The sequence below is a fragment of the Pleurodeles waltl genome, chromosome 2_2, assembly GCF_031143425.1.
Source record: "Pleurodeles waltl isolate 20211129_DDA chromosome 2_2, aPleWal1.hap1.20221129, whole genome shotgun sequence".
NCBI classification, from domain to species: domain Eukaryota; kingdom Metazoa; phylum Chordata; class Amphibia; order Caudata; family Salamandridae; genus Pleurodeles; species Pleurodeles waltl.
Window position 1 is genome coordinate 226,231,435 of NC_090439.1, and position 14,498 is coordinate 226,245,932.

General features: G+C 42.2%; 2 protein-coding genes across 4 annotated transcripts in view; one reads left to right on the forward strand and one right to left on the reverse strand.

Moving 5' to 3' along the window:
- Positions 1–7,724, reverse strand: part of ATPSCKMT (ATP synthase c subunit lysine N-methyltransferase) — a 253,696-nt gene extending 245,972 nt beyond the window's left edge. For all 3 annotated transcript variants that reach the window (XM_069219693.1, XM_069219694.1, XM_069219695.1), the window contains exon 1: positions 7,578–7,724. The gene's annotated coding sequence lies outside the window, so the exon portion shown is untranslated. The remainder of the gene's footprint in view (positions 1–7,577) is intronic.
- Positions 7,725–8,944: 1,220 nt separating this feature from the next.
- CCT5 (chaperonin containing TCP1 subunit 5) overlaps positions 8,945–14,498 on the forward strand; it is a 130,734-nt gene continuing 125,180 nt past the window's right edge. The window contains exons 1-3 of the mRNA XM_069219696.1: positions 8,945–9,131; positions 11,457–11,517; positions 11,599–11,763. Coding sequence (XP_069075797.1) covers positions 9,027–9,131; positions 11,457–11,517; positions 11,599–11,763 — 331 coding nt within the window. The 5' untranslated portion in view covers positions 8,945–9,026. The remainder of the gene's footprint in view (positions 9,132–11,456; positions 11,518–11,598; positions 11,764–14,498) is intronic.

The following is a 14,498-nucleotide window of genomic DNA, read 5'->3' on the forward strand; positions in this document are numbered from 1 at the left end:
GAAGAGTCACTGCCTGGTGACAACAGCAGAAGAGGAGTGGACTTTTGGTGTAAAACCCTGCCTGCTTGCATCTCTCTCAACAATCTCAACAGAGTGACTCGTCCTGCAAGCTGGAAAACTACCAAAGCCTTGGCTAGCCTGTCAGCACTTCAAAAATCACAGCCAGTCTCCCTTGGAGTTGAGGAGCTACTTCCATGCAGACCGCAGGCACCAACAAGCAGAGTCCAGTTCACTGCCTTGCAGCTCCCTGGCCCAACTGACACCGGAGATGACCAGAAGGTACCCGTGCTCTGGAGGACCAGATCTGTCTCCCCGCTAAGTGTGAAGACACAAGGACTACAACTCCAAACCATGAAGGTTAACCCCTGAAACCAACTGTATCTATCTTTATGCATCACTGACGTTTCCTTCCATACCATTGCATTGTGCGTAAAGGCACGCAGGTTTGAACATTTTACTTACTTGTGAAAATTCAGAACAAAAACAGTACTTACTTGTGAACATTCTTGGTTTCAAAACATATATAAAAAGAAGTATTATTTTCTAATTTGGTCTTGGAATTATTCTTAAAGTGTGTGTCTCATTTATTGCCTCTGTGAGTACAACAAATGCTTAGCACTGTCCTCTGATAAGCCTAACTGCTCGCCTGCACTACCACAAAAGAGAGCGTTACTATTATCTATTTTCACCGCTGTAAACCAGCTGGGGATCCACAGGACTCTCTGCACTGTGTACTTCCTTTTAGTACATCATAGAGAGCCAGCTTCTTACATTTGAGTAGGTATTTCCGATCTTTTTAGGTTTAAAACAAACAGCATCTATCATTTTTTTCCATGTTGCGTTACATTTCTTGTCAGCATGATTTTTTTAGTGCATGTAATTTGGTTTTCATTTGGATACATAATTAAACGAATGGAAGGACAAGCTATCCATTTTATAAAATGCCTCTATGCATTTTGAGTTGGTTGGCTCTTTTAGCATTTGTTGAAGACCTATGAGCTAGCCACTGTTTACCACTGGCTGGCTTTGTAACCCTCATTTGCTTGCTTCTTGTTCAATGTCTCTCCTTTCCCTTATTGTTTGTGCATCTCCCCTGAAGCATAGCCTCCTTACCATGCTTTTGTTTGGATGGCTTGTATTCTTTCAGCGCTCATATCAAAGTAATTACTTTTTCTTCGGGCAATCCACGCAAGTATGTGTTATCTTGCTCTCTATCCCATATGCTTGTTCCCCCGTTTCACTTTCTGCACCCACCCTTTTCTGCCTTCCATGATGAACCACCGGCTGAGTTTGGTATATGACTTGCAGGTCACAGGTTTACTTCCTGATAGGATGAAATGCAGAATTAACCTTGGGATGTTGTTAACATTCATATCACAGTGTAGTTAACACTAAGACTTACTATTACAATGCTAGCACTAGAGTTTCTGCTCTATATAGATTAATAGATCTATAAGTCCTTCCATCACAATGGCTGTCTATTTAAAGGCCTAGCGTTGCATGCCATAAGCATGGCCTTTCTGTGCACAGGAGATAAGCATGCATCTGGAATAGAGCAATATTATGCCTTCTTTGGGCCAACTGCAACAACACCACCAGAAACACGCATCAAGATTTCCAACTCTTTAAACGCTCTACAATGTGTCCACATCAAAGTGTTTTGTTTGTTATTCAACGTAGACAACAAAAGTAGGGAGGGCTGGGGCTACCAGGATGATAAAAGGAAAAAAAAGGAGAGTGGGTTAACTAGAAGGAAAAGAATGCTACAACAGCCAGTAGTGTCTGCTTCATAGCGTTTTTTTTATCTTATGACGTGGGAGACAACAGAGGGAGGGGGACAAGCAAACACGGACAATTATGAGTAAACGGGCAGGTTAGAAATACAGGGTGCTTTTTTTCTTCTTTCTTATGGCAGGTGGTGCAACAAGGACAACTGGAGATAGGGAGCAAGCAAATACAGACAAAGGGAGGAAGCAACAGAGGAGACGGTGGGAAGCAGCAGGCGGACAGGAGAGAAACACAGAGAGAGCCACCGGCAAAAGACATACTATGTAGAGTGTGTCAACAAAAATTAAAAAATAGCTCCCAAAAGCATGAAAAGTAGAAAGACTCAAGTTCTTGGGATATGACCCAGGGAGGGACCAAACACAAGAAGAGAGTGCTAACAAAGGGCAGCAAGCAAATGAGAGTGACGACAAAGCCAACTAATGGAAAGCAATGGGTGGGCCGTAAGCCCCCAGTATGTAAACAAACTTTCTTGCAAGTGACCGTGCTTGTGCTGCATTTGGCAACAACCTAATCAACTATGAAGTAGAAATGCTTTTGGAAAAATGTTCTATATATGTTCAGACAACATATAATTATTGTAAATGGAAATAATACTGTTATCCTAAAAATCTAGTATATACTGTGCCCTCTTTGAACCATTTTGGACATGGCAAATGAGAGAAAATAAACAGGAGTAGAGAACAGAACTGGTTAATCTATCCAAGAAATACAACAGAAGAGGAATAAAGCAGCCCTATGAATAAGTTCCTGGTAATAAGGTAGGTACATAGTAAAAGGAAAAAGTTCTGTACGCAGGGAACAGAGACTAGTATATGTTGTTCAAACCAAGGAGAATGTGTGATTGGGATAGATAATGATTACTTTTAGGTCGAATTGTGGAACCATATTTTATTTTATGTGGAATCCACCTTGTCTTTTTTATGTTTTTTTGATATTCATTGATGACAAGGCCTGCAGACGTGTCCAGGGGTATGATGACCTCAGGTAAACTAATGTACTCTGCTAAACAGCTTGTAATGCAAGGCTTGCACAAAGGGACATCCCATGTGGTATTCATTGCCTCACATGCTCAGCAACAGCAATAGTTTGACATACCAATGACCGTATACAGCCAAAGGCCCAAGGACCAGCATTTGATTGGGTAGGAGTTGTGCAAAATCAATATATTTGAACACTGGAAAGTCCTCACTATCGAGCATGCAAAGCTCACACCTGCAGCCATCTTGTATCACGCTTTTGCCATGAGCGGTCATTTCACAGTGAATGGCTGGATATTTAATGACTGTGTCATTTATGTACCTTCTGATCATCACGCCATATATCTAAGTATAACAACGAAGTAATCATAATTTCTATATAATGAATGGATGTGAATTTTCACACCTTTTGTGGTTTTCATGATTAAAAGATCAAATGGAAGTTCTGCCAACTGGACATGCAGCTGACTGCTCCTGTCCCCATGAATTCATATATAAACTTTTGCCTTTGAAATATGACAGTTGTCTGTGTTATTTGTATTGAGGTTCTACATGATAAAGCAACATTTTAGCCTTTGGAATAAGAAATAAGAAGAGGTTGGCATGTGAGGAAGGATAGGTTGTGTGAGCCGAGCCAAGCCAAACCCAAGTTGCAGCAGAACAAAAAAAACTGTTTCACACTTTAATTTCAAAACGAATGCAAGTCACTTTGAACAAACGTGGAATAATGTACGCATTATTTATTATGTTACATTCAAAAAGGTTTCTTAATGGCTTGACAGAAACTTCCTGCTCCCTTCAGATTTAATTGTTCTTACACAAGAAAAGACACAAGCAGAAAATAAAATTTGGCTAGGGCATGTATCCAGCCTTATCTCATACTTTGTCTCACCACAAGTGAAAAATACTTCTTGGGGCAAAATCTGCAAGTGGTGCAGAAGTAACCTTTTCTGTCGCAGAGAACATTGACAAAAATAGTATACCGCAGTTCCACATAGAACTAAAACATAGCTGTCAACTACCATGTCAAACCGGTGACTTCTGGACAGCCTTTTTGTTTTCTTTAGAAATTCTGCACCAAGCATACTGGGAACTGTAGTTTCACTGTCTCCACTGCAGGTCTTAGCTTACAAGCCTCAGCGTGCTTAGTGCTATTCACTAAAAACAAAACAAAAAAAAACAGGTATTGCTGAAAGTCACCCTCATGAACTAGGGCCCCTTCACAGCTATGGGTGAAGAGAAGAAAAAGGCACAGCACTACAAAAAATGATAAAATACTGAAAAGATGCACGCAAATATTATTGGTGCCGATTGCCCTTATGTCACAAGGTTAGCTTTACTCCAGTCTTGGTTTTATAGGTAACAGCCATGTGTTTATTGTTTTTAAGTAGAACCCAGCACAGCCCAAGCTTTCTTAAAGGACGTTTGTAGGTGGTTTTATACAGGAGTAAGCAAGAATGATCTAGCAGGTGGGTTAGGGTTGAACTTAGCGATGAGGACTTCAGAAGAACGGTCCAGGACACTGGTTAGTCTACACCAGAAGTTCTTTATTGGAATGAGAAGCCTGAAAATACAGCAGCTCCTGCGAAAAATCGTATATGGAGTTCATTCTTTGTCAACTGTAAATAAAGGTAAGCCACCACCAACCTCTCACACACAAATAGTTTGCCCATGATCACATTCGTCATACCTCGCTCAGAATTCTGCAGCATCCCTCAAGAGGCTTATGTAAACACTCACAAGCAAAAACACTTCAGAAAGGTAGTGATTGGGAAATTTGGTGAGACGATTGTCTGTCATTAAGTAAAAAAGCATGTTGTTTGGATTTTTCCCCCCAATTTCCTTAGGTTTTGCTTGTGAAGCTGACGTACACGGATATGGTCCCAGGTGGAAGATTAGAACTTGTTAAGTTATTCCCCCAAAAAAGGTGCTATGATTTCAGGACCATACTTATAGCAGGGACGTGAAACTAAAATGCCCTATCATGCTTACTGAAAGACAAGCAGGCATTAGCAAAGCCAATATGTCTCACCTTCGAGATTGGTTACCTTTGCCAATGGTTTTAGCAATGTTTTACTATATATAGAATGCACATTTTAGTTAAGACTTTGAATGTGTTAACATTTGTAAACTCTTTTGACCTTAGTGCAATTTTGTATAGTAAATGGACTTGACTTTTCTAAGCACTGGCAAAGGCAAGAGGTCTCGGCTCTAAAAGGCTGAACTATTAGATTTTCCAATGCTTGTATGGTACATGTGAGCTGAGTCACATTTAGGTGTCCACATGATTTCTAGTTGTGGGAGGGCGTTCACAATGGACAAGATTGAGAGCACAGGTACTGAGGCCGAAGTCCGTGTGAGTCAGTGGGCCATAACAGTGTTCAGATTACTTGCTCATCCAATCCTTAGCCTCTCTCCTAATTGCACAGGATGATTGTCACATATGTACAATTTGCAATTACTAATTCCATTTATAAAAAAAAAAAAAATTGTTTGTTACTTGTATATATCAAACTGCTAACAAGCACACACAAAGCCAATAAGTCTGGCTTCGTTCTAAAAACAGGTTTGTTACTGTGATATGTCTGGATGCAATACCAGAAAACTCTCAGAGGTGTCTACATGCTGGTCAGACAGCTTACTGTGTAGAGTACAGGACTGTAGATCATGTTAACCAAGGCCCTTAATTACTTATACCATGCCCCTTTTAGAGAAACGCTCCCACCCAACATTTTCATTTCACTTAAATCACTGTGACCTACAATAGACTTTTGCCGACTGACACTTAAAAGTTGTTTCATAGGCGAGACCTGAAAATTGTGATGTAGTAAAACTGGGAAGGCTTTGGAGTCAAAGCTAAAACTTGTGGAGCAGAAGGAAGGAGCTCTTGCTTTGCTCCTCTGCTCGCTCACTCACTCTGCAGTGTCTCTGGGATGGCAGAAGCAAAGCTTGTGCTATATGTCAAAGGGATGAGTTGAACAATTCAGTGAAAGAAAGCAGACTGCAAGAGTCCTCAGGAAATGATTTCAGGTCCTAGTCCTCTGGATACACCTGTGCCCTTTAGAAATTGAGCTGAAGTAATTGTTCCACGGCAAAGTTGATCCAAATGTTGAGCAAATCATTTGTTCACCTGCAAATCAGATCCAAATATTCTCAGCTTTTCTGGGAGTGAAGCACAAAAGGAGAAACGTAAGCGACAATAATTTGTGGGAATAGGGGGTGGAAGCAATACAGAGAGTGGGGGCAGGGGGAATCACAGATGATGGGGCAGTGGGAAGCAACACAGGGTTGTATGTATGTGGGTGAAGCAATACGAGCAAAGGTAAGGGAAAGTAACATAGATCGCACGGTAAGAAAGCAAACTAATGCGTGAGCTGGGGGGACAAAGCACAATAGACGTGGAGGGCTGAGGGAAGGCAGTAGATGACAGGAGTAAATCCAATGAGGTTCGAGGATACGGGGGAAAGAGCAGCATATGGGAAAGCAGTGGGCAGAGAAGCACAACAGGAAGACAGCTGGAAAAACCATGCACTCTTATGGAGTGCTTTACAACAAAGAAAATAAGCATTGGCAAACCCGATCAGTTTCACCTATGCAAGACCTATTGGCTTTGCCAATGTCGATTAGCCAAGTACAGCAGCGTGGAGTGGCATGATATGCAATGGTGTGAAGTGGTGTAGAGTAGAGTGGTTCTGAATGGTGCAGCATAGAGTGAAGTGGCATGGCACACAGTGGCATAGAGGAGAAAGGCGTAGAGTAGAATGGTGGAGAGTAAAATGGTGTAGACTAGAGTGCCATAGGGTGGGGTAAACAAGCATAGAGTGTAGTTACATGGCAGAGAGTTGCATAAAGTGGCACTGTGTGAAGTGACAAGCCGTAAAGTGACTAAAGTGGTGTAGCACAGAGTAGAGTGGCACAGAGTAGCATATAGTGCACTACGCAGAATGCAGTGGGGTAGTGTGGTGCAGAATATAGGTCACAGAATGCAGAGCATAGAGTAAAATGCTGTATAGTGCAGCAGTGTAGAATGAAGTGGCATAGAGCGCAATTGCATAGAACAGAGTGGCATACATAGAGTGCAGTGTGGAACACTAGAGAGGTGCAGAGTACAGAGGCGTAAAGTACAGTGGCCTAGAATAGAGCGGTGTGGCATAAACTGCAAAGGCAAAGATTAGAGTGGTGCACAGCAGAGTGTTGTAAAGTCCAGTGGTGTAAAGTCCAGTGGCATAAAAAGCAGAGTAGACTGGTGTAGAGCGTATTGCATAGAGTGCAGTGCCCTATAGTGGAGTAGTGAAGAACAGAGGGCAGTGGCGTTTAATGTTGTAGAGTGCAGTGGCATGAAATGCAGTGCTATAGGGCGCAGAATATAGTGCCATAATGTGCAGTGGCATAGAGGGCAGAGTAGAGAGCAGTGATGTAGGGCAGGGTGCTGTAGCTTAGACTAGAGGATAGGGGGTGTGAGGTAATAGAACCAACATGGACATAGAAAAACAGACTGAAAACACAAGCAGTCATCACAAGTACGACATGGAGGCAGGAATCATTAAGAACCAAGATGAGGTTTCGTAATCTCAAAATACTAATCTAAACTAAATATTTACAGATTGCAAATACTCGAGAAATGGGTTTACTACATTTGATTTCCACCAGGATCCACTTCCGATAAAGACGAGATCGGAACCGATATCACTGCTAATCCGTTCCCAAAGTGCTCTATGGACTGCACGTGGGTGCCAATTTAAGCACGCATCTCAAAGTAACCGAGCAAAGAACAATACAACAACTTCGAACAAAGCCAAAACGAACACTCACTAAAGATGCAGAATAAAACAAAGATCGTTTTTGGAGGCTGAAAACCACTCTACAGTCAGGTTGGTAAAACTGCTGCAGCCGGTAAGAATCCCAGGATAAATACAGAGAAGAAAGACCAACATATATCTAAAAGTCAGCAAGGAAAACCGGAACTGAATTAAATGAATACCGGAACCCCGCCTTCCAACACATCAATATGAACATAAGAGAGGGACTACAAGTTGAAACCCCAGATGGCGGCTTTGTGGGCAGATCAACCAGTTTGCTCGCGGTTAGGATAGATTCGAGGCAACGCAAGGCCTGAGGAAAACGCGTTCAGTAATACTCAACTGATCGTCTTTGAAAGAAATTCCTGCGACATTATGCTGCTATAGGGTTAGGTGATGTCAATGTGCCGAGTATTGCATCTTTAGAAACAAATAAAAATAGAATCTCTGTGTTACGAACGGTACCCCATTGTAGCCACTGGAGACGAAGCTAATCACTTGGTTAAGCTGTTATACTTTCGCGCTTTATTTCCCTATCAGTTCCGAAATGACCAGCCACGCCCATGTCCTTTTAAGGTCGAAAAACACAACTGCATTTGTTCGGTTGAGCGTCACAAAGAAGAAATAAAATCGGAAGGGCTAATAAACTCGCATTGCGCGTATATGTGTTAATTAGAACAATTTAAGAGGCTTGGGTTTTATCTGAAACGTCAAAGCGTTTGGTAAATAGCAGAACGGTGCATCTACTTATGAAGGGATGCAATGTGAACCATATATGTTCAACGTTGTGAAAATAAATCAATTGTTTCGTTCTAAGGCTACATTAGCAAACGCGTGGTCATTTAAATACCACAATGTATGTGAGTGTTTTTGGGAGAAGTGCTCTGGATCGACATCGGAATTATCGTGAAACGTGACGTTAAACGTGTTTTGGCGTTGAAAGTGACCAGGGCGTGACCCAAGCGAAATGCTTATAACGTACAGTTGTCCATGTATGGAGCTCTGGAGTCGCGCCAACCTGTTATTTAATGCTAACTCAAATAGAGTCCCCTACTTCCCGAGTACGGGGAGTTTTTAAAATGTGTTAAACGCCAAACGCTGTACATTGTTTCGCGTCTAGACGGTGCCATTAATATATGACTATGTTTTAACGTACTAAAATACAGAATTGTATAATGCCATGTGATACTCTGGTAATGTGTGTGTGTGTGTATATATATATAGAGAGAGAGAGAGAGAGAGAGAGAGAGAGAGAGAGAGAGAGTGTGTTATTAATTTAGATGGAGGGCTCTAAAACCTGACCATTCCAAGATGGCCACTATGTAATCACCCCAGATCCACCTATTCCGCTTCCTGTGTGTGATGCTGTGAGCGTGAGGGCTTCTGGGAGCGGCCGTTGAAAGCCGGCTGGTTGCGTCGTAGCTGTTGCGGTCTCTCTCGTGCTGTCTGTATAGAGGCTGTCATGTCGTCCATGGGCACTCTCGCCTTCGATGAATATGGCAGGCCTTTTATCATTATTAAGGATCAGGACCGTAAGTCCCGGCTCATGGGACTGGAGGCTCTAAAGGTAAGACGTTTTTTTCTCATCCTGAGACAGTGCGTGGCGGGGACGAAGTATTATTATCAGCACCGACGTAAAGTTTTCGCCACGCTTCTTGTACATAGTTTTTTTTTTTTTTTTTTTTTTTTTTTTTTTTTTATCGCCTTGTGTCCAAGTAGCTATGTATAAAGCAGTTTTTTTGCGACACTGCTTTTGATACCCCAATTGACACTCTAGTGTGCGAACGCATTGTTCTCCGTGATAAACCTGGTAGTGGGGCGTTTTGTTATTGTCTTCATATGGCTCTATAAAGGAAAGACCAGTTTAGCTAGGTAACGCCAGTATACAAACGTTAAGCTAACATCCTTGTTTCAAACAACGTAGTTAAAAAAAGAGATTCCGCTGACCAAGCTTTACGTACTTACATAGCCAAAAAATGCTTTGCCTGAACTGTTTATTGCGGCCATCGAGATGAACTGCACAGATATTAGACGCCTGAAATGCAAGCTTTGTCTCTGAGAGACATGCTGGAGTCCTTACTTTGATTCCTAAACAATTACAATTGTAGGAAGGAAAAGCACGGGGAAAGACGACTCTCTTCTGCTGTCTGCCAGACTCTGAACCCCTGTATACCAGGGGACTACTATCTCCTCGGGGCTGTTCTGTGTTTGACGGGGGCCACGTGCCCCGCATGAAGGAACCTATGATGGCACTGGGACTGCCACGCCCCCAGGGCTGCCTCCTGATATGTCCTGGGGTGCCACCCCTGGGACAGCTGCTGTCAAGCCACAGCAAACACTACTCCAATGAGTACTCTCCCTTAATTGGAGCAGAGGTTTTCTCTGTCTGCACACAGAGGAAACTGCTCTCACAGAGATGGAAGCTGCTATAGTTCCCTCTCTGTGACTATAGTGCTGGCTCTTGCAGGAGGCAAGGACGCAGCAGGGACCATGGAACTGCATGCTTCCCCTGGTCCCTGACATTGTGACTGGGTGCCCTCGGGGAGGGGGTGGGGGGTTAGCAGGAGCACCCAGGACACATGGCCTAAGAAGGGGAGCCAAGAGGCACTCTGTAGGAAGTTGGCTCTGTATATACGATTTCAAAGTAAGAAATAGTGTGCACTGAGTTCTTCCTAAATATGTTATAACACTCCTAAAGCTGGGCCAGTCAAGTTTTTGAAGATTTTACGTGCTACAGGAGGCTGCCAGAAAGCCGAAAATCTATTTGCATACGAGGGTCATGATATTCTTCAGTAGAGGAGCGGCTGTGGGCTTCTTTTCCATGGGGACAGTTTCCACAACAAGAGATGGCCTTTGCGGTTACTGTTGCGTGTGGCCCTAATTTGCTTATTATTTTGAAGAAGGTAAAGTTTGTGTGACTTGCTTAAGTGGGCTTGGATTACCAGAGAGGTAACTTTGTCTGTTTGCCTCCTCTACCTAAAGTCTATGGAAAGCGTTGGTGTTTTGTTGGTTTCTTGTATGGCACTTTACTCCACCTTCTGGTTTCTTCCACTGTGTATGTGGTGCACCAGGAAAAATTTAGTTTGGAACAGGGTAGGTGTAAGTAGGGACAGTAGATTGTGGGTAGCTTTTCTTCAGCATTGGTGTGGTAGGGCAGGGTAAACGAGTAAACAAGATACCAGAATGTGGGATGGATAGGAGTAAGAAGCTGGCAGAAATAACATTAGAGGTGAAAGTAATAGTGAGAAATCAGGTCCTGACTTAGTTTGGCGCACTATAGAAGCCCTGTGCGGCAGGAGTTCATTACTCCTTCCAACCTTGTCCACTCTCTCCAGTGAGCACCTTCAGACAGCCTCTCTGTAATTGAATAAGACTTACTTTCAAAGGGCGCTATAAACACATTGACTGCCCGAGTTGAAACAGATTGTTTACATCAGTTGACTAGCGGGGGGCACTCCACCCTTGTTCCTGAATAAATTGTTTACTTCTAATGCCACATGTTTTATTCTTGATAGTACACTGAGTTTTTGTGGATAATATTGTTGTGATGTAATAGACTTGCACTTTGTATTTGCTCCGCAGCAGCATGTCTTTCACAATCCGTCACTGTCAAATAAGAGCAGCATTGTTATCCAAGGACCATTCTGTAGCACTTATGGCAGACTCCTCGTGAATTACTGTCTAACATGCTGGGTGGGTAGGACTACGTATCTAATAAGGCACTACCATAGAGTGAATGAATTTTGAGCTTATATAGAACACTTGGTATCTAGAAGTATGCAGGCACTTGAAAATACGTTGAGTTAAGATCATTAATGATACATTTTTTTTAATCAATTCATAAACCTGAAGTCTAACAATCTGACTCATAAATGTTCCCTCTTTTTTTCAGTCTCACATAATGGCAGCAAAAGCAGTTGCAAATACCCTTCGAACTTCTCTTGGACCAAATGGTAGGTGTATTAGTATCCATTTGTGAGCACGCACCACACAACTTTCCTTTTTCATTAACTGACTTGGATTGCTTTTGACAGGGCTCGATAAAATGATGGTAAATCAAGATGGCGAGGTGACTGTAACAAACGATGGTGCCACCATTTTGAGTATGATGGATGTAGATCATCAGATTGCTAAACTGATGGTAGAGCTGTCAAAGTCCCAGGATGATGAGATTGGAGATGGAACTACTGGAGTAGTGGGTAAGAGTTAGGCGCTGTGGCTCTTTTAATTGGAAACCTCCCATTTTTGTTACCGGTCTTAAAAAAAAAAAAATATCAAAATTGATTGCATGGATACTCGGACACCTACCTGGGGGCCAAAATGTTTAGTCTGTGATGTGACCATGGGCCACATTGATAACTGCAGGGTTTGATTGGTTGGAAGGGGGGTGGGTTGTGCAAGATGTGCAGTTAGGTGGGTGTGGAGGAATGGAAGCATATGCATTTAGTGGCTACATTGCACAATGTGAAATCAAACTGTGATCCTAAGCAATTGTTTTATTTCACTTTCCCTTCTTTTGCTTCATTATCACATATAAGAGGACCTTGAGATGACTTCGGAGTGTGCACTGTACACAAGCTTCTCCTGTGTTTGATTTAATAAACTATAATGTTGTTGATGTATAATTGGAACCCAGGCCCCCCAAAGAATGTATGTAAAAACTGACTTGCCTCTTTAGTTCACTATTGGCATTTTGATTGTCAGGGTGAAAGAATTGTCGAAATTATCACATTTAAATTTATTCTTCTCAATGCACTGATATAATCTGACATACTTAGGCAAAAAGGTCCTGCATGTAATTACACTTTTTAGAGAGATAATCATTTTGCTGCAAGGAGTCTTTTAAAAATGAAGGTGTTCCTAAAGTTAAGCAATGCAGAACTTCCTAGTTACTTCCTTGCTATTGACCAGGGAGGTACATGTCAACTCAGAGGGGGGCCCATGTGGCTGCAGAATTGTACTTTTGAGTATCACTGACCTAAAGTTGTTTAATTTTTGCTTGTAATGGTTTTGAACGTAAGTATTTTGAAGGTAAGCCGTAGGGGTGTCATTTGTGTTCACAGACTACCATACACTACACCACTTTTACATGCCATATTAATGGGGCTGCTGAATTTGAACTGTGATGGACAGAATCATGCAGCAGTGTTGACTTTATTAAATTACATAGAAAAGTAAGACAAAATGCAATTTGTCACACCCTACGCCACCATTTTCATGCACTTCTGACCTTTTTATAACTTTTCCTTCCCACACTCCAGATACAATTGGTTTGAAAGAGTTCCAAAGAAAAACAGCTTTTTTTTTTGTTTTTTTTTTGCAATTATAAGGCTGCGAATTGACTTAATTAGTAGAATTTAGCTGTCTGTAGGGTGAAAACTATTATTTAATGGGAATATAATTGGCACCAGGACTACGTAAAAGAATACCATCTGCAAGCAGATTCCCCTCTATCATGACAGCATTTAGTAATTACATGCTAAAAGATGTGCATGCAGCTTCTGTATTGCATTGTTTACCTGCTTTGCACTCAAACAATTATTTGCTGAAATCTTCTGGTCGATGTCCTTGAATGTGAATGCTGCCATGCCCAAGAATGTTAAGCATTCCAGTGGCCCTGCACATGTTTATAGAATCCGCTTTTTTGCACCTTGCAACCTCTTCCTTTTTGTTTACCTAATTTGTACTTTTAATTTGTATGTCTTTATTTTACTTGTTGGTTTTTGGAGCCCACAAACCTTGGCATACTTATGTCAGTAGATTAAAAAGAGCAATTCAAAAAGCACAAACGGTTGACCCCACTCTAGGGCCTCCAGCGTTGATCTGCGTCGAAGACGCCCACAGAGGCATTTTGGAGCTGTTCTGCCCCCATTTTGCAAACAATTGCTTCTCCTTAGCTGCTAATATACCTGGCTGTGGCGGGTGAGAGCGGTCAAGTGTGGCATTTAATACACAATGTGTATTAAATGCCACACTAGCATAAATTTGTAACCTCTAGAATAGTTAAATGTGTTTTCTCTTAACCAAAAAAACATTAGTAATTTTCTCCTACAGAGAGGTGCATGCACTTTCATTTATCAATTGAGTCCAAACCCTTCACATTCCATGTGATAACATCATATTTTGTTATGGATGACATACCAGCTAATCTACGTTTTCTCTTCTACTTCACCTTCATTGGAGAAGGTTTTGAGAATAACATGTTTGTGCGTCACCAGGTTGGCCTAGACTATTTTTCTCAAGAGTTAACTGGGTGTCTATGAAAATTGAGATCAGTGACAAAAACCCAACTAGGTTTAAATATTCCACAACTCCCAGTCTCCCAGGCCGGTGGCAAACAACCGCCCGCAGTCATAACAACTGAAAAACTAATTGCATGTTGCTTCTATTCTCTCGTGCTATAGGGAAGAGTTGGATGGTGTTGTGTGCTGTTACCCGAAGTTCCTTATCCACCTCCCAGTCGGCTCTAATCCATTCACTTCACTGTAGTCACAGCCTTGCCCATTTCTAGTTCTGCTGATGTCTAATTTGTGTTTGCACCCAAGGGGCACACCACACTCCAACCATCCTAACCACCTCCCAACAGGCCCTCTAGACACCGCTCGCATTCTTGAACCCTCCAATCTATGTACTTATATCTTTAAACATTTACATCTTTTGACCAGATCTACAAGTCATCATCTGCTCTCTGGGTGAAGACCGGGGATGCCTCTCCCTCTTTTACCCAAAGATATTGTTCAGAATCTTTGCCAGAGGCCTCTGATGTTGTGACCTCCCACTCTGCACCTCTTGTTTACACAGTGCTATGGCCAGCGCCACAGCTCTATCCCTTGAGCTTTTGTAGGTTTCTTAGTTCTTCTGCAGTGTGTTTGTGGTGGAAGCTCCTGTTTGCGTTTCAGTTGAGTACCTCAGTGTGTCCAACTACCAACCTCAA